This window comes from Tympanuchus pallidicinctus, unplaced genomic scaffold (assembly GCF_026119805.1).
Source record: "Tympanuchus pallidicinctus isolate F22 unplaced genomic scaffold, pur_lepc_1.0 scaffold3, whole genome shotgun sequence".
Lineage (NCBI taxonomy): Eukaryota > Metazoa > Chordata > Aves > Galliformes > Phasianidae > Tympanuchus > Tympanuchus pallidicinctus.
The window spans coordinates 6036291-6056674 of record NW_026294747.1 but is presented as its reverse complement, the minus strand read 5'-3'; the positions used below and the strand labels follow the sequence as shown (position 1 = coordinate 6056674).

Sequence of the window (20384 nt, the reverse complement as noted above, 5' to 3'; positions counted from 1 at the left end):
AAAACCTCGCCTGGAGCATTGCACTCAGATGTGGAGTCCTCAGTGCAGGAGAAACACGAACCTGTTGGAGTGTGTCTAGAGGAGGGCCACAGAAATGACCCAAGGAATGGAACATCTCTCCTCCAAGGACGGGCTGAGAGCTGGAGATGTGCAGCCTGGAGAAGGGAAGACTCCATGGAGATCTGAGAGCAGCCCTTCAGTATCTAAAATGGGGTTAATAAGAACTAGATGACTTTCAAAATTCCCTTCCAACTCAGGCAGTTCTGATTCTGTTCTGATTCTGTGATTTATCAATAGCTTCCTGTTTTAGTGGGTTGTGGTCAGACACAAAGGAGGCTGATGTAGTGCTGTCTCACTATTGAAGAAAATCACTGAGTCTACTTGGACTCAGGAATTTCATTATGTCATTGAAAAGCTGCAGATTATTGGACATAACACCCAACACTAAGCTATCCAAATACAAAAAGACATGGAAGTTGGGAAGACTCCTTGTGCTGAGTAGCTAAGAAAAAAGTGCTTGTTTCTTATGGTAAAGCTTGTTTTTACTCACTCCCTAAGTACTTACTAAGTAAATCCAGAGCTTTTCAGGTTGAGCTATTCACCTGTGATAGCGCTGAAATCAGATGAGATCACCACAGCTTCTAAGAAACCACACAGAAGTCTTTTTTTCCCCTGGTTTTATCAAAGCAAAGAGATAGCAAATGACATCAGCAGCTTCCATTGCTGCAAGTGAAATTTCCTAAACACTATTTTTACTGTAAATACATGGAGCATTTTGGTTTTGTTTCATCCGTTACTTCATTACCTTATTTTTTGGCTTAGAAACATGCTACAGAAAATTAAAAACAAAACAAAACCCCTCAACAAACTAGACGTGGAAAAAAAAGCAAGCAGGATAATGATCACACAGTACTACTGCAGCTCCCTCTACTGGTTCTTGCTGCTAATAAAATGGCCTCAGGAACCTCAAAAGTAATTCCAGGTATAGCATCCAAGTCATTTGCAAATTTGTTACTATTTTCTACTTAAAAAGTTTTCTCCTGCAAAGATCACACTATAATAGTCTAACACTGTGAAGTACAGGGAAAAAAAAAACAAAAAAACAAGAAAAAAAACACATTCAGATTATGAGAAGTCTTAAAGAGATAAAGTTTTGTCAGTAGTAATAGGCAAACTTTCAGACAGAAGTTTAAACAGAGCAGTCAAACACAGCTTGAAGAAAGAATAACAGTAATTCATATATTTAATGAACTTCCACCTTCCAAATAGAAGGAAAAAATTAGAGAAAGACACAAATATATATGCACTTAAAAAACATAAAAACTTTCAAATTCAATGTATTTTACAGATACAAAAAATACTATCTGCCTACAGAATGAAGAGCTTATAAACGGTAGGCATGCCAACTCTATCAACTCATCAGGGTTACATCAATTTCAACATCTCAAGCTATGTAATACACAGACTATACATAAAATCAATCAGGACTTCACCAATTACATTAAAAGATGCCTCCTAAAATTTAAATAGTTCAGTCTTCTCACTAAGTTTGTCATTACCTCCTCAGACAATGTACATAAAGCAGGAGGGAGACTGCACTGTACCAACCAAGCCTGTACACAGAATGTCAGAACAAAGTTTTTGAAAAACTTGCGTTGATTGAACTGATGGTTTTGAGTCTGTAGCACCCAGAAGAGTTCATGATTAACCACAAGGATCTGTAGTCTTCAATATCAGAAGTCTTTCCAATTTTGGCCAGCTGTCTAATTATTACCAGTTATTTGGTTCATCATAAGCAAGACCGTTATTTCAGCATTTTGGGAGAGGTTCCAGGAAACTGATGAGAATTAAAACTGATGCAGTATGTTAGAATGTTGCACAGTAGTGAAATAATGATAGCGAAAGAAAATTTCAGACACATTTAGAATTTAGATGAATTTAGAAATTCATCATCACCATTTTATGTAAGAGCTCTGTAAATCAATCTAGAACAAAATTAACAAGCTAAGTAATACAAATAGCCATTCTAGGGAAGACTATAGAGGGAAGTCAAGACGACTAGTGAGAGACCACGCATTCTTACAATACATAAGTCAAAGAATGTCCTCTTGACTTCTTCAGTCCTGCATGTAGACCTAAACAATCATCTGGGATCCTGGAGCAGATTTTGATGAATCAAGCTCACCATTCTTCGGAGATAGTGGTAACCAATAGGTACTTTGGAGAGAACAGCAGAAATTTCCTCATGTCTGGAAAAGATAAAGTGACACGCGTTTGAAAAGATGAAGAACATTTAATTTCCTGGCTCTAGCTTTGAAATATAAGTCATGTGGGGTGGTTCTTTCTGCTCAACTCACCCAATATTCCCAATTTTTTTTTCAACAGTGAAAGGCAGCGAAGAAGATGGGTAGTTGGATGATAAAGACAGTGTCAACTCAAACTTTGCAAAAGCAGTGGAAGTGGAGAAGAGGAACTTCACACTGTCAGAAACAAAAACAAAAACATCATGGAATGTACGTCTTCTTCGAACTCTGTACTAGAATGAAAATCTAATTGCAGAACCTTTCAAAATTATAAAATACAGAATTATAGTGAAAAATGAGTTTTCTGGTTAACATAAAACATTTCTAGCTAAATAAAGTTTTATGAGCTTTTAAGCAGGACCATAATTCTAAAATTGTTTCATGAATTCAATCCTATTTAAATCAGGACAAATTTCCATCTAGAAAACTAGATTTCCGTGTAGTTCATCTGTCTAGGACAACATCCAGGAAGAACAGAGTCAAATCTTTTTGTATAAAAAGGTAAGATCATCACCAAGTACGTGATGCCCACGAAACATGCCTGCGGTAGCACAGAATATGGCAAGACTAAAGAAGACCTTTTGAAGACAGTTGTCCCACAATAAATCTTTCGGAGAACAAGCTGCCTGCACACTTGTTTTATTGACTTAACTAAATGTAGCTTCGATGGGACTTCTGGCATGTAGTAGAAGAATGCTCTTGCAAAGGGTACTACAGAGTAACGTAAGTAAAAAGCATCGAGGCACGCAGATAAAAGTTAACCAGGCATTTCCTAGGTAAGAATGCTCATAAGGAATAAAAACCGTTTCACCTCATCCTTTTATCATGTTCCAGAGACATGAAACAAAATTGGGAAGCAGTAGGAGAAAATGAAAGCTAAGGAAAATAAATTTTAATTTAAATGCTTTCATCTTTCAAAGACTGGCTGGAGCAAATCAAAGTTTGAGCCTATTATAAAAGAAACAAAGCACTAAGCTACACAGGTAAATTCTTGGCTCATTTTGCTTTGTATTGCTACACTGTGAGAGAGTCAAGTCCAATAGGAAAGCAGTAAATAAGAGGAGATTAAATAAAAGTGAGAAAATTGACTGAATGCAAGGGGAGTTTCATTTCCAAGCACAGTCCTAGTGTAGTAAAAAAAAGTTGACTTGTTAAAAAATAATTGCATAAAAGAACATTTTCATGAAAACCAACATAGCATCTTTTGCTTCTGCTTACATAGAGATCCTTTGTAAAATTTGCATAAGCTCCATCTAAAGTTACTCACTTTGTGTCGATGATATCTGTCTTGAGAAGATTGTATTTTCCACCCCATTTCTCCAGAAATTCAATCTCCTCTCCTAAGATCCTGCAACGACTTACCACCAAAGAGACATTGTGAAGCACCTACAGAAGAGATTAGAAAAGGATTTACAATGAAACTGAAACCACTGAGTGACACTTGAAGTTTATGCTAGAAAGCATTAAAAATACACAGCTTAACTCCTACCTCACTCTGTACACAAAATGAAAATTTACAAGCATAAAAACAAACATACATCCTTCCTTGCCATAAGTTTTTCCCTTTAGCTTTGTCACCAAGGTTGCTCAAATATAGATAACACCAGATTTGGCTTAGGAATTTAAAATACTAATTCTCTTGAAAGCAGAATGGCATGCAGCTCAATTCCCTGATTTCTACTAACGGGAATAAGGCTTTTAAGCCATCACTGAGATAGTCAGACATCAAGGCAGCAAATAAGGAGGAAACCACAGCTTTTAGGTCTCTTGACTTCTGGGGCAGGTACTTCTCCCTCTTACTTCAGAATATTTATGAAACAGATTTTGATTTGCATTAATCAAGTATTCATCAATACACTTGTATTCTCTGTACCAACCTGTGACAAAAAAGATTTCATATTTTTCTTTGGACACTTTACCTGGGGCAAGTATTGCAGCATGGGACACTTTTCCTGCCAGCATCCCTGACTTTCAATAAACTGGAATATGAGTCTTTGGACTAAACATGAGGAGAGTGGAGCTTTTTCTTCTGTAACAAAAAAGGAAATGGTGTTTCAAAAAATCTTTTCAAAGCCATGTAAGCAATGCACTAGCAGCTAAAGCAATGTGTAATGTGTAATGTCCTCCCAGTAAGAGTATAATATTAGTAGGCAGCTAATTTCAAGCTATGTGAAATATCTTACCATCCAAGAGAGATTCAAAGCTCAGGCTAACTATTTTTCTGGAAGGATTTTCACCAAAAACATCACCATCTGAGAAGGAAAGGAAAAAGCCTGAAGTAGTAACTATTTCTATACTTAGTTCTCTTAAGAAACAGATACTTGTTACACACATTCAGAAATTTTGTAGAGAGTACTGATAAAACTATTTAAATCCACTATTTATTATTTCTCTTAGCTTACATGCTAACTCTATAGTTCATTTTTTATTTCAACTTAATTTTTTTCTAGTGTAAAATCTGTACATTTCTGTTAACTATTGTGCATAACTATTTAACCTATCAAATTCATGAAACAGAAATCTGCTTGTTTTGCAACTTACCTACTGGGGTTCCAAACACAACTGTGAGTTTAATGGAATCATGAAGAAAATTAAAGACTGCCTGTCGTTCACTCCATTCACTGATCTCCCACTCAGTGAAGCTAAAATGAATGAAACAAACACAGACAACTTAAGTTTCAACCAACCAATCCAAACAATTACCTGAAGGATAAAGATCAGAGAATTAAGAATGCTTGCATGCATACATTGTATGAGAGACCAAATAAATTTTCACTTGTTAATGAAGTGTAAGAATCTTTTGGAATCCAAAGCACAGTAATATTCATTTCACATAAACATTACTTTTGGGATGGGAGGAGAGCTGGATATAGGAAAAGGAAATACAGAGTATCACTGTAAAGCCATTAACAGTTCACAGAAGTTTTGTTGCTTATCATAGGTTGCCAGGAGATGGGCATCCAAATACAAATCAAATAAAAAGGAAAAACAACAAACACTGATACATGTACATAGAAATGCGAGGCTCCAGAACTAGCTGATAAAAACAAAAACAGAACACCTGGAAGTCTTTTTTCCTTACTTGCATCTCTCCAGGAGTTCCTGGCAGCTCTTTTCATCTTCCTGTAGATGCTTCATCTGAACAAGCGTTTGCTCATTCTCAGTTTCCAGATCTGACAGTTCTCTACAAAGATAAACATCTGATGTAGTACACTAGTTAAAAATAATACAAATCTCTAGATCCTGAATGTGAATATTTTTAAGTTCCTTAGATCCCCTTTGACATCTTACCTCTGAAGTTCTTCTTCTTGAGCTTTGAGGCTTCCCAATTCTAAGAGAAAAGGGAGGAAGAAAAAGTTGTCAGAGAAAAGAGCAGCAAAGACGGTCCTAACTTACTGTGCAGGTGCAAAAGATTTCAACCTAATGGCTGTTTCTCCTACATGATAGCCAGCACACACTCTTCTAATCATGCTGATCTGAGTTCTAAGTCCCATTTTGCCAAGAGAAGTAAAAAAAAAAAATCTGTTTCATACTTAAACATCTATGCTCTTCACTATATCCAGTGTGAAAAAGAAAGCCATAATGTTTGCATCAATGAATTTCATTCTCTTCAGAACCTAAAAGTTGGTACCATTACCTTCTTCTAGTTTTCTTGATTCTGAGTCCTCTCCTTCCATTTTATCATCACTGCAGTCTGTTTCACATTCTTCCCATTTTGAATCTGTGGGAAAGAAGTATCAAAAGGTCTACACAGAACTCCCATATTCAATATTTAGAATTCATTTTATCTGTCTCTGTGTTCTAGACACTTCAGTATTTCAAAAATAGCTGATAAAGATGTGCAAGTAGCCAGGGAGAGAGGGGTATCTACCAAAAACCTGAAGAGGTAACAGAAAAGGAAAAGTAAAACTTTTACTGCACTGCTTCAAAGCTGTTATCATGCAGTGTAATCTGTACTCAAGGCACTGAAAGACAATTTAGAAGGACGAAAATAAATGAAAATACAAATATGACAACCCCAAGTACTGACTGCAGCTTGTGTGAATGCAGCTGGACAAGTTTGCAGCCATTTTGAGGTGTGTACAATATACAGTACAGCTGTACTGTCATCACTAGCAGATTTACTTACACAGTTGGTTACATGTTCATAGGCTACAATTATAATTCTATATTTCAGCTCATTTTGGTGTATTTTCTAGTCTTCATATGATGTGCAAGTTTGCAGCACAAGTGAAGCCTAAGGGAGGGAATGTTGAGGGGAGAAAGGCACTGCAGAGCGACCTGGACAGACTGGATCGATGGGCCAAGGTTAACGGCATGAGTTTCAATAGGGCCAAGTGTTAGGTCCTGCATTTTGGTCACAACAATCCCAGGCAACCCTACAGGCTTGGGGAGGTGTGGCTGGAAAGCTGTCTGATGGAAAGGGACCTTGGTGTTCTGATGGACAGTCGGCTGAACATGAGTCAGCAGTGTGGCCAAGGTGGCCAAGAAGGCTGATGACATCCTGGCTTGTATCAGGAATGCTGTGGTGAGCAGGATCAGGGAAGTATTCAGCATTGGTGAGGCCTCACCTCGAGTGCTGTGTTCAGTTTTAGGCACCTCAGTACAGAAAGGACGTGGAGGTACTGGAGCAGGTCCAGAGAAGGTCAATGAGGCTTGTGAAGGGCTTGGAAAATCAGCCCTATGAGGAGAGGCTGAGGGAGCTGGGGCTGTTTAGTCTGGGGAGAGGCAGCTGAGGGGAGACCTTATTACTCTCTTCCAGTACCTGAAAAGTGCTTACAGTGAGAGCGGGGTAGGTCTCTTCTCACTGGTGACAGGTAACAAGACGAGGGGAAATGGCTTCAAGTTGCACCAAGGTAAGTTTAGATTGGACATTAGGAAACACTTCTTTACAGAATGGGTGATTAAACATTGGAATAGGCTCCCCAGGGAGGTGGTTGAGTCACCATCCCTGGATGTGTTTAAGAGTCGTTTGGATGTGGAGCTCGGAGATATGATTTAGCAGAGGGCTGTTAGAGTTAGGGTACTATGGTTAGGCTGCAGTTGGACTTGATGATCTTTGAGGTCCCTTCCCACCTGAGAATTCTATGATTCTAACAGATACTTGCAACTCAAGACATTTAAAATTCCAGGTGGCCAGTGAACAGTCTTGAAACAGCAATTTAAATAGCATCTTGACAGGAAAAAAAAAAGGGACCAGACAAGAAATCAATGAACCACTCACTTGTTTGGAAAGACATACCTGCTTCCAGATCTGCAAGACAACTTTCTGCCTCCTTAAGCAATTCATCCATATTTGCTATTCTTGATTGGAGCTTTTCATATTGTTCCTAAGGTGAGAAAGTTGTGCTCCGTTGCAGTGTATTCTTATGCAGGTCAACAACATTTTAAAAGAAACCAAATGCCTTCTGGGACCACCATTTAGATCTTTGCTTGCTAATAGACTAATTAAAGAAGCTGATACAATCTGCTATTAGAATGAAGAAGCAGAATAACTGACAATAAGGCAGACGCCATGCTTAAGAAAGTACCAGAAACTTGACAATGTATCTTCCTACCTTTTTTTTTTTAAATGAAGGTATGAGATACATAACTAACTAAATTTCTAGATACCTATCACAATGCACTGCTTGTGCTTTTCCTTGTTATTTACTAATACAGACATTAGTACAGTATAAATAAGTGATTTCTGATGGCATTTCCTTTAATACTTCTGTTTTTTACTCCCATTACTTTAACTGCCAAAACACTTAGGCAGAAGATTCCTATAAGTTAGTGCAAGAAAATGTCACTATCCTGAAATGTCTTACAATTGCGTATAGATAAAAGAAAAACATGATGAGTAAGCAGACTTACATTAGTTAGAATCCCACATTTGATGTCCCACTTTATGTTAGTTTAAGCACAGATAAAATATGGTAGAATTTCCTCTTTCAAACTTAAACCTCTGAAGCCTTGAGGCAGATTACCTGTGCACTCTGCAGCAATTTGCTGTATAATGCCTCTTTCTCATTGTGAGCCAGGATTTTACTTTCCTTGATGAAATAGGATTTCATTTTGTTTAGTTCTGCTCCAAAGCTCTTTAGCTGCAAAGAACACAGAATATGGAAGGGACAGTGAATGAGAATGTGAAACAAAGAATTTTTCAGTCTAGTCTTTAGACTCTCTCCTTTCTCTTCTCCCACTCTCTGCAATATCCCATTTCTCTAGGAGCAGTATTTCATATGTTTCAAATGAAATTGAGATTGTCCAGCCTTAAATTCAATTAATTCAAGTACAATCTACTAATAAAGCAATTTCCTTAGCAAAGATTCAACACAATCTTCCAAGAGGGAACAGCACAAAAAGCAGAAGCACTAGATTTTTAAGATTTACTTTCACAAAAAAATAATAAAAGGAGCAGGTTTATTAATTATGTCAGATGGCTCTCTTTTCAACTGTTCAAGACTTACTTAGAACACTTGTTCCTTTACTGTTAAAGAGGATAACTGAAATGATAGCAGAATTCCAGGCAGTGCCTAAACCACAAGAAATGGTAACAAAGCCACCTGTTTGAATAGAACATAGCTACAGATTATGTAAGACAATATTTTCTCTGACAGCTATTAAGCTAAAGATGCAAAATGTACAAATTGCTTTTTCGTACCACGTTTTCAATCCATGGCCACTAGGTGGTATCATTCTAAAGCCAGAATGTGGAGCTTTGCTTTCAAAAACCTTTCAAATTTGTAATTCTGAGCTAAGGGTCCTAAGGCCTTTTATTATTCCTGAGTACATTCTTCCTGAGTCCAGTTAATATCCTAACCTCTGTAATACCCTCTAACACAAATATAATTATGAATTATGAAAAATACTGTATTTCATCGTTTTAACTTTTTGTTTTCATTGACTAGTCCTTTATTCTTGGCTTTAGAAGCATGGAAAACAATCTCTTGATCTTCTTCCTTAATTCTGTCTAAAATACTCTTATAATGCTTCTGTTTTTTAAATGCAAATGTCTTCAGGGTGTCTTTTGTGCCCCCTGTTATTAGCATTCTCCTTTAAATACCCTCCGGCTTCACAATCTTTTGCTTTGGCCTGTGACACCACTATTGCACTCTGAATTCTGTATGAGATTTTTTGAAATGACCTATTTTCTATTCATTATAGGTCTCGCACTGTCATACATACTTTTCCAAACTAAATAAACATTTAGGTTAATGAAATATTCTGCTCCTCCAATGAAACTCCAATGAGGCTCAACAGTAAGAGTAGTTCATTTTTTCCTTCCAAAATTGTGTTGCTTGCCTAGGTTCCTCTGAAGTTTCTCTACTCTGAACTAACCTGTATTATCAACTTCAGTTTTTCTGTTTTATAGTAACATATTCAGTCTAATCTATTTTATATTGACTCTGCAACTTAACTCCTCTGACATGTAAAAAATTATTCCACTTCTTACAGTAGTCTTTCATCCAGAAAAATTTTGCCTTGTATCTTCTACCTACCGTTACACATTTGAACACATAGTTTGAGCTGACTTCATTATGTAAAGAACGTTATCTCGTCATGCAATATTACCTCTTCATCAGAGCAGGTTCTCATTACTTCCCATAAATTCTTATTCACATTCACCAGTGGTTGATCCTGGACACTTACATACTGTTTTAATCTGAAATACAGGGGGAAAAATAATAATTGAAAGAAAGGCTTGTTGTAACTACACCAAGCAGACAAAGAAGCTGAAGGAATAGGAAATGATGCTACTGGGGCTGGGAAAAACCTTACTACAGACTTGAATTTTAACATAAAACTTGTTATAACTGAAATTGTAGATGACATAATGTATTAGACCAAAATGTGACCTTCAGGTAAGGAAATAAACCATGGTGACTGCATAAAAAACACTGGAAAATTGGAACAACAGATTGTAATCGGTTATGATTCCGCTTCCTGTATTTGATCATTTTCTGTATCACTCAAAACCTTTAACTCTTCTGATAGGCAACTGAAACCCTTCATTAGTAACGGAAGAAAATCAAGCTATAACTATATCCATTATCACAGCTCCTCTCCAGGAGGCTTTGCTATAAACCTAAACCTGTAATAAAACTGGCTGCCAGCATTAAATAGGTTAACCACCCTTTTTCTGTTTTCCTCCATAGGTAATGTATTGACTGTCCCAAGGCCATTCTGCATGCCAACAGAGCTGAAAAATAGAACTACTAATTTAGCCTATGGCTGAAAAAATACGGACATACTCATCTATCATCTGAGAAAGAACCTGGCAATCTTCTTCATAAATACGCATCTTGGGACGATAAACATATTGGCTGAGAATCAGGTCTTCTGGAGTAGGTGGAGCACTGACAGCACACTGGGAAAAAAACAGAGAGGAAAATTGTGAGTAGAGAGGAAAAAGAGGCAGCACGCTTTTTAGAGAAAATAGTTTCTTATCCATTCATGTGCTGAAGCCAACAAAAGGGCACAAATTTTCATTTTTGCACAACAGAAAATAAATTTAATGGAGGTAGCCTGACATACTTGATTTACTGGGTATTCTCCATCTAATTACCTATATGCAAAAGCACATAAATAACTGAGCTGAATTTCACTCCTTCAGAGAAAGCTTTTAGGCTTTTTTTTTTTTGTAAATTAGTAGAATAGGGTTCCTTATTTCCAGGAAGTTATCTAAATTTCTGATGTGGCTATCCTGCTGACTCATTAGCCTGACAACATGACACCTTGTTACAGTCTGCTTGTACAAAGACAGCTGCCTAAATAACTAAATATGAAGTATTAAAAAAAATTTTAGAAGAATTTTCACAAATGCACCGCTTACCATCTAAAGAGTATGTTAACAAACACATCTTTCTCAGTGATGCAAGCACTGCTAAAGCTTTTCCACTGCCTCAGTACACTGTTCGTTGTGCCAGTAGAAACTGCAGTAAGCCACAGGAAATGCAAATATTTGAGCTAATTCCCTATATTTTCTGTTAAATAAATGCCATTGCCATGTCACAAACTTTCTCTGCTCATAAAACTTCTAAGGTTTAACATGTCAGTACAGAAAATTAAGCAGCTCATCCACACTGTTTTATTAGATGATCATTTTAAGGAATGGTACATATTTTTCCTCTAATTTAAAAGTAAACAAAATAAGAGAATGCCTTCCAGTCACTTTTGAAAGTGCAGAGCCAGAAGTTAAATCAGTGCAAATATTCAAACTTCAACTGTGTACTTCAAACAGAAAGTTCAAAATCTGAACTTTCTGATTTGCAGTACACACATATTATAGTGTTCATGCAAAACTAAGAAGAGAATATAAGAAATCCACTTCAGTAACTTTCTTATCAATTTGCACATCAAAGCTGACTGCCCCTGTAAATTTCTCTATTGTACTGCAGGAAGTGGCTATAGAAAGGGAAAGCAAGAACTAGACTATGTAAGAAGGAATCAGCCTGTAAGAAGGAATTGGAGCTGCTGAAAGAAACATTGGAAAGCAGATGCAATAAAATTAAGCAGTTATTTTAGTACTTCAGTTTGGACAGTTTTTCCCCCTTTCCTTCCTCCTCCTTCCCCTCCTCTCACAAGAGGTAAATGGTGGAGCTTATTTCCAGGCATAGAATAAAAATAGATTGAAGAAAGGGCCTTGCTGCAGTTGTAATTGACAGAAGCAACCCATTTGCTAAATGAACAAAGCCATTGTAGAGCTAAGAATAAATCAGGTTTCTCGGTGCCATAATTAAAGGTAGGAGGTTTTTTGCACATATCTCACAATGCTTTCAGACATCATTCTGATTTCAGTGGACAACTGATATAGTAAGAAGATAAAGTGAATAAGTTAGATAGAGCTTCTAATTCTTTCAAGCATGTCGCTCTTTAAACAAGCTCAGAAAACAAGGATTAGCTTATTTATCCAACCACAAACTAGCACATTTCATTTTGTAAGAGTCTGAAATCTATTCTATTTTTCATTACTGAGGAAAAAAAAACATCAATTAGCAGTGAACTAGCAAAGAGAAAGTGGAAGCATGTGGTGCTTAATGCTGGTCAAGGTGGAACTGACTTCTGTCTGGAACTACTCAGAGGCCTTTAATATGGAGCACTTTGAAATGAAGACAAACATAATGTAAAGTCAGTTTCAAGTATATCAAAGGACAGATACTCACACTGGCTGGAATATGACTCTGCCGGGGCTTCTGAATTGGAACATGAACTTGAAGAAGAGTAAAAAACTCCCCAACTGTGATGACACCACTCTGAAATTTCTGCAAAGTTAGGAAAATCATGCAGGTAAGAGCATTCTTCAAGAAAAAATGTTTACTGATATATATCCGCACAAGTATTTTTCCTGTTACAAAAAAGTTGGCATCTCTCAGCTATATACGCACCTCCCACAAATTATCTTCACAAATGCTATCTGTGAGAAGCTGCGACTCCATTTGACTGCTTCGTCGAACTAGGCAAAATAAAGAAATAAATAAATAACAACATGGTAGGGGTTAAAAATATTATTACAGAAATATGAATCCTAGTTAATTGATTCTAAAAGAAAAGCGACTATTGTAGAGTTTAACCTTCATGAGTTTTCAATGCTGAATGAAATCAGTGGCAAATAGTATGAAACAGTTTGAAAGCCTAATGTGAAATAAAAATCAGTGGTAATGAAATGACAGGTCATTTTTCCATGGTAGGAAAGCCACATGTATCATAATAAAAGGTAATAAACCTGAAAAACAGCCCCCAACAAACATGTGGAGAGCATCCTAGGGTTAGCACGGACTAAAGAGTATCTGAGCTGAGCAACTTTGAAGATGACCTCGGCTTTCAAATTCTGAGCCAAGACAAACTAGTTTATCACTCAAAGGAAAGAGTCCAGCTTCCACTGGATAAGACATCATCTTTCATGTTTGCATTGGGCAAAGTTGGAATTGGTTTTGTAAACAGAAGCAAAACATCACTTACCTGACTGGCAGATTTCTCCCTTGTTATTAGGTACCAGCTAATTAGTGAGAGCTAATAAACCAAGAAGCTGAATCTGCCAAAAGCCAGGTGGATGCCTCTGCAGCACTCTAAGGAATCTTATTCTATGAGTGCAGTTCTGAGACATGCAGGCTTTGCATGGAACCAGCTTAAAACAATCTTTGGGCTAGAATAGTAGGAGTAGGGGATTTCCTCTGTACTAAGAAAAATAAACTGTGTTTACAACCTGGCCACAAAAACAAAAAACTTGAATTCTGCAACTTTTCTCATTTTCTCAGTTTGCTTGGCCTTTTAGCCAGAGTGAAAAAACACGTTGACAAGCTGGACAGGAAACTGCAAAGCAGGCATTCAACACCTTTTCCAAGTGAGGTATGTATTAAGGGTAGGGCTAGTCTTTAATTAAGCCAAAAAGATACAAAAAATTGAGATAATTACCACAAAGGAAGCCTTACTTGTTAATTCTGTGTCAGCCTTAACAGAATCTACAGAGCTGCTGCTGTTGGCATGAGTACAGTCAGAGTTTTTAGCTGATAGATTTGGAGAAACTTCACTTTCAGCAACTTCCATGTGGCTTTCAGGTACAGGGCCATAAGTAACCTAGTATTAGCATGTTTAAAAAAAAAAAAGGAAATCAGAAAAGTTCTATGAAATAATGCAAGAATAATTCAATTAGTGGTTTTTGTAGCTGTTTCTTGACATCCAGAATTGAATTATTTTTGATATCTGCCCATTTCACACTTAATCAGCATGAAAAACCAGCATATGACTACTCAAGCTATTTCGTACCACGGCATATAAGAAATGATGTTCCAAAATCCTTCATTTGTTTTTCAATCAAAGCAGTAGCCAGCACAGCACACTCTTGCAGTTTTCTGAGCTAAAATGTTTCTAATGATGATGCACAAACTAATTCTTAAGCTCAGATAGGCATTCCATATTTGTTCAGATCTTCTCAATCCCATAGCAACTCATGCTGTAGTTTAGTACAGATGACTAAGAATATTTATTTGAGAAAGGCTTGATAGAATTCTATGGAGTGATTAAAAACTGACATTGCCCTTAATGCTTGTCATGGATCAGGAAAACTGCACACATCGATCTCATCATTCCAGTTTCAAAAAACAATGAGAAATACTGGGGAAGGCATTGCAAAATTACAGTAAACTGGTGAAAAAGAGCAACAAAAACCCCTACCAACAGATCTATACACACCTGAGCATACAAATAAAAGTGCTGTTACTGTTAAGCACATCCCAGTAATGAATGATCAGACTTACCTGCAAGTCTTGGGAAGTCCCATCGACCACGATTTCATCCATCTTGAGCTTCTTTAGACTTTGAAGATCCCCCTCAACATATTTCAAAGCTCTTTTTGCATTGTTGCAACTTTTTGTCTCTTCAACTTGAATCTTTTCATTGTGGGAGATTTCTCTTTTGTTTCTGTTATTGCAAGCTTCTTCCACAAATTCAGAGCTTACAGAATCATTTGAATCCATTTCTTCTGGGCAGACAGGAAGAAATTCTTCTGCTATAAACTGAGAAGGGCTGAAGTTCTGCCTACTAGAGTTGTCATAACCTGGAGCTTTAATGGTGTTCAGATTTACTTCTGGAACTGGTGATTCTACTTTGCCTGAAGATTTCACATTTATGTCTTGCACACTAGAAACAGAAGGATTTTTTCTGTTCGGTAGTTTAGGCTGAAAGATACCTAGAGAGACACTTCTTTTATACTTGTCCGTAAGTGCCACACCTACATCTGCATCTATGGGAGCAGTTCCAGATTCAAGACATGCATTTTCTTGCTCTTTGGCAGAACATAATCTTTGTTCATTTATGCTATTTTTTCCTAACCTCAAGGTATCCTCTGGCTGAGTTGGTAACTTCAGCAAGTGATCAGAAAGAACAGTTTCAGAAACAACTACAGATTTCCTTCTAATATTTTCCAGTTTTGAATAAATATTTAAAATACCTGATAATTTAGGCACAAGATCTATTGGATCTCTCAGACTATCACTGACTGAAAGATGCTTAGTTTGTTCAGAATTTATTTGGAATTCTGTTGCCTCTGCTTCAGCTGACAGCACATTTTCCTCTGATTCTTTGATAGAAACTGGAACAATGCCTGCTCCATCCACAGCTAAATCTGTAGCTAGATCTTCATGTCTAGATGAATCATCTTTCAATACTTGATTTCTCTGAGTACTAAGTGCACCTGGAGGACCCTCCAAAGAATCTGAGTGCTGAGCAGGAAGAAAAACATGGGATACTACAACTTCACTTTCTTCACTGCAGTCCAAGGGGTCATTACCTCGCAGCTTTAAAGATACTTTCCTTGATTTCATTGCTCCTGGATGTAAAATATCCTGCTCGTTGTTTATAGGAATTGAATTTTCTGTGGAAAGGCCAAGATCCTGTAGAGCCTGGACATCCAAAGCATCTTTTGGGATTGAGACAGAATAAGTGGAATCTGGTATTGTGCCAGATCTGGTATTGTGGACTTTGATAGGTCCTTTCTCAGTAGGTGACGCTGAGGGTGATGAAGCAGAAGGAATTGAGGGCTTAGTATTAGATATTTTATGATCCCCACCATTCAGGTCTTTTATTTGCAGAGAATCCATTTCATCTCTGCAAGAGGATGATGACACACTATACAAGTCTGGTTGTTGAGTGCTTTTATGTGACGCTTCTTGATTCTCAGATCCTTCAGTATTGTTATTAACAGCAATAGTATTTGATGAAGTTATTTCCATATCATCCTGGTTGTGGCAAAAAACAATGGTCTTATCAGCAGGAACTGCAGAAATGGCTGGAATGGACCTTCCATTCCATACACCGATCTTACCACTTAATACATCATGAGTTTTAGTAATGTCCATATTCTCAGCCAAAGGAAAAATGACTGTTTTGCTACCTGAAAGAGCCTCCTGTACAACCTGTGTGGGCAGATTTAATCTATTCTCACATAAATCCCTTTCAAATCTCCCATCCACAGGGTGATACTCAGTTATCTCCATGTCAGCCGAGTCACTTGTAAACATAACTGAGGAAGTTAAAGGAACAGATTGATTGGGTTGCCTAATTTGCAGAAGATTTTCTTTTAAAGATACATTATGGGCTTTAGTGATTTCCATATCATCCATAGCAAACGTAGTAGCTTCTCTGTTTGAAGGAACTTCCTGTCCAACAATTTTATCCGAGATCAACGCATCATCACATGCAACTTTTACAGTAATTTTATTAGCAGAGCAAGACTTAATGTCTGTTTCAGCCTGGTTACTTGTGAATGTAACAGTTGTAACAGGACGAGCTGAAGATGGAGAAGGAAGCTCTACCTCATTTTGTGAGACAATTTCATGGCTTATTGCTGCTGTAAGTCCCTCTGTGATGTTCATGTCATTATTCTCACTCAGTGAAAATAAAACAGTCTTTTCCCCTATTGTTCCCTTCAAGCTTTTCCTTCTAGTTCCATTAGTTCTGCTAAGTATCCCTTGAAATGCAGCCTTTTCCATAGAATTATCAGCTGCAACAGAATCAAGCCTACTTATTTCCATGTCATTGTTTTTTGTAAAAACAGAAGTTTTATCTTCAGAAATGAAGGGTACGTCATTGTTCAAAGTTTCAGGCTGCAAAATTGTTTTGTCTGCTGAAGCTGTATGATTTCCAGTGATGTCCATATTAGCATCTTCTGAAAAGATGGTAGTTTTCTCATCTACAGAAAGCAAATGCTTTATACCAGTCACAGTTAACATTTTCTTATCAGATACCAAGGTGTACATATCACACTCAGGCTGCTCCTGATTGTTTGTCATCATTACCTCTTTTTTTAAGGATATTTTACTTTTATCTTTAATATGTCCTTGTGCTGCCTTTCTTCCTGGGAAAAGAGTACAGATGTTTTGATCAGGAGCCACTACTGCACAGTTTTCAGTCAAGTCCATGTTTTCACCAGAGGGAAATACAACTGACTTTTCCAAAAAGGAAGGCAACTGGGAACTTCCCTTAAGTTCTTTAGAATTGCTGGCTAGTGACCTCTCTTCAACACCCCTCAAACATAGGTCATCACCTGACCGAGGATGATTAAAACCCCTTTCTGAAGAAACTGTTTTACTGATCAAAAAATTTCTCTCAAAATCTTCTGCAGTTGATGATACATTGTTTACTACCATCATAGGATGCGTTTTCTCATGCCCGTCAGTGTTTTGGCAATCTGAGATTATTCCCAATATTTTTCCAGGTTGTGCGTCTCTTTTATTTCCAGAGGGAGCAAGCTCATTACTGGAAACAAAGAAACCACTTGGAGCTAAATGAGCAACAGTTTCTTTCTTTGAGCTCACTTTGACATCTTCACATTCTATTGCAGCAGCTTGACTTGTATGATCTATGCCAGAACTATCAGAAAACTGGAAGGTCTGGTTTTGCAGCTGCTTGGCTTTTACATTATTTTGAACGTGAGAATTCTCATTTTCTTGTTCTATATTAATAGGACTAACAGCCAAAGAATGAGCTTTGGTTATATCCATGTTTTCATCATCTGAAAACACGTCTCTTTTGTCATTTGCGCAGGAAACTGAAGAATTCATAAGTTTATTTCCCAAAGGCTGAGATACATAAACTTTTTCATTTTGCAAACACGTGAATGCATATTTGTCAGTGACAGTATTTTCAAAGACTTCCCTCTTTTGCTCCTGGAATGAATACATGCTATTTGCACAGGAAGTCAGACTACTAGCCTGAAAGTCTGTTTTTCCAAGCATCCTATTGACTGTTACCACCTCAACACCTTTAGCACTCATTTCTATAGCCTGGCTTCTTCTAATACTCACATCAATACCAATTGCCTCAAGATTTTCCTTGTCCCTATCCAAAGGACATGCAGCATCACTAAAATTATTGTTCTGGTTCTTACTTGGAATTATTTTACAATTCATTTGTTTTGCTTCTGTGGTTATCCCAATGCTTTGATCACCACTGACAACTGCATGACATTTAGTTATTTCCATTTTTTCCTGCTCCCTTAAATTGGAAGATACAGACCTAATATCAAGAAAAAGCGGTTTGCTAGTGATAGAGCTGGACATTCCAGGGGATTCACTTTCAATATCCCTTCTATCACCCTTGCCAACACAATTTTTAGTCAAGTCCACATCTGTTCTTGAAAATATTGCAGTTTTCTCACCTTGTAAAACAAGTAGGGAGTTTGTTAGTCTGTCCTGAAGCCTACCCTTAGAGGAACCAGCGGACACTGAATTTGAACATGAATTGAAACCAGCGTTCAATGAAGCAGTACTGTGATCTTGGATTACTCTTTCATTTTGTCCATCCGAGCCTGAAGATAGTTCACGTGCACTATTCTTATGTGACAGAGAAGTTCTATCATCTAAAGACAGACTTCTTGTATAGTCACTATTTATTGGATGTCTTCTTTCTACTAGCAACAAATTTCTGCTAACTGGTTTTTCAAAAGCCTTATAACATGAACTGTTCATTACTTTGGTACTTGCATTATAGACTACATCTCTGTAATTCCCAGTAATTTTCATGTCATCACATTGAGAAAAAACAATGGTTTTATCATCTCGGAAGACAGTCTCAGAAAAAACTGATCCTGGGATGGAAGACAGTGTTCTGGTCTCCTCTTTCTTGTGAGATGTTCTCTTTAGGACAGAGTAGTTATCTAGCTCCAAGGACGAGAAATCCTTTTTGAAGTTTAAATTTTGATTACTTACAACAGCAAAGGGAAAATGCATTTTTGCAGTGTGATTAGTTGTCATATCCATTTCATCATCTGCAAATGCCTGAGTAACATCTGCAGATGGTAACTGCTCTGTCGGAATCTCACAAAGACCAGAATGCATATTTTGAATATCAGATGCCTGGCATTTTGTCATTTCCATTCCATCATCTTGCTCTCCAAATATTTTTGTTACATTGCAGGTGGCTAGCTGTTCATGGGAACATACATACGATGATTGTGCCATGTTTTCTGAAACTTGTGAAGGGACAAAAAAAATGTTCTCTTTTTCAGGTCCTTCAATAGGATTAAGTGCTTTTTCATTTGAGTTCATAAAAAAATCATTAGAATTTATTTTCTTTCTTGTAGCAGCATCTTCCTTCTGTTCAAAAGATGGGCAAAAACGGTCTCCAGCAAAGGAAAAATGAAAATCTTTGCTTTTTTCTGCCTTTCTGTTGATAGAGTTTAACTCGGCCAGAAATGATACAATATCTATTTTTTCAGTTTTGGCAGTTTCACTGTTATTCAGGTTACGTGCAATCACTGCAGTGTGACTAGTTGTCATATCCATTTCATTTTCGTCTGAGAAGATGAGTGTTGTATCAGGCCTATCTGTTCTTGGAATAGCATTGTCCACATCATGGCACTGAAAAAAGACAACAAATGACAGCTACTGGTTGCTATTGGTGCTTGCAACAAATGACACAACAGCTTACTCTATTTAAAACAAAAATAAACTAATACAGTTGTAAGACTACAGTTCTATCTCTACAGTTTTTTGTTTTGCTTTCTTTTGTCATTTGTTGTTTTTTGAATAAAAAAAGACTTTAGTCCTTCTCAGCAAGTAATAACACATGTAAGAAAAGGAGGACAACTTCACTACAAATTATTAGAGCCCATATTTTATATATTTTTACATATTTTAAATGGCATTTCTTGAAACGATGCACCTCAGCTTTCTGTTGGACAAAATTTCCTATTTAGACACATGAAATTCTTCTAAACATGGAACTGAGCCTTTTCAATCAATATTTTCTATCACTCTATGATGTGGTTTCTGTCCTTTTCCTCCTGGACAACTGCAAATAAAACCCCTGTCCAGTTTATCATGCACATTTCCCAGAGCAGCAGCACCAAGTTGGAATTTTTTTTTATAAGACTTCCACCCTGACTATGATTTTAGTCTCCTTAATAGAAAAGATTTACAATTTTAAAGCTGTGGACAAAAACTGGCCAGTAGAAAGGTTATACTGTGTTTCATCAAACATAATGGATATATATATTAAGAACAACTTTTTAAAATTACATATGCTATTTTATAAGTGTGAGAAATAAAATATACTAGAAAAAGCACAACCATATGCATTACCTAACTACGACCCTTATAG

At 37.0% G+C, this 20384-nt stretch overlaps 1 protein-coding gene across 2 annotated transcripts in view; it reads right to left on the bottom strand.

Annotated features, from left to right (window-relative positions):
• Positions 1–654: 654 nt before the first annotated feature.
• KNL1 (kinetochore scaffold 1) overlaps positions 655–20384 on the bottom strand; it is a 29895-nt gene continuing 10165 nt past the window's right edge. The window contains exons 10-26 of one of the 2 annotated variants that reach the window (XM_052695353.1): positions 14543–19642; positions 13718–13862; positions 12674–12741; positions 12452–12550; positions 10541–10656; positions 9861–9951; positions 8273–8389; positions 7546–7633; positions 5941–6024; positions 5595–5634; positions 5386–5487; positions 4845–4945; positions 4487–4555; positions 4223–4332; positions 3571–3689; positions 2358–2480; positions 655–2249 (exon numbers count right to left, since the gene is read on the bottom strand). In XM_052695353.1, coding sequence (XP_052551313.1) covers positions 2144–2249; positions 2358–2480; positions 3571–3689; positions 4223–4332; positions 4487–4555; positions 4845–4945; positions 5386–5487; positions 5595–5634; positions 5941–6024; positions 7546–7633; positions 8273–8389; positions 9861–9951; positions 10541–10656; positions 12452–12550; positions 12674–12741; positions 13718–13862; positions 14543–19642 — 6678 coding nt within the window. In that variant the 3' untranslated portion in view covers positions 655–2143. The remainder of the gene's footprint in view (positions 2250–2357; positions 2481–3570; positions 3690–4222; positions 4333–4486; positions 4556–4844; positions 4946–5385; positions 5488–5594; positions 5635–5940; positions 6025–7545; positions 7634–8272; positions 8390–9860; positions 9952–10540; positions 10657–12451; positions 12551–12673; positions 12742–13717; positions 13863–14542; positions 19643–20384) is intronic. The other variant, XM_052695352.1, reaches the window with a different exon arrangement.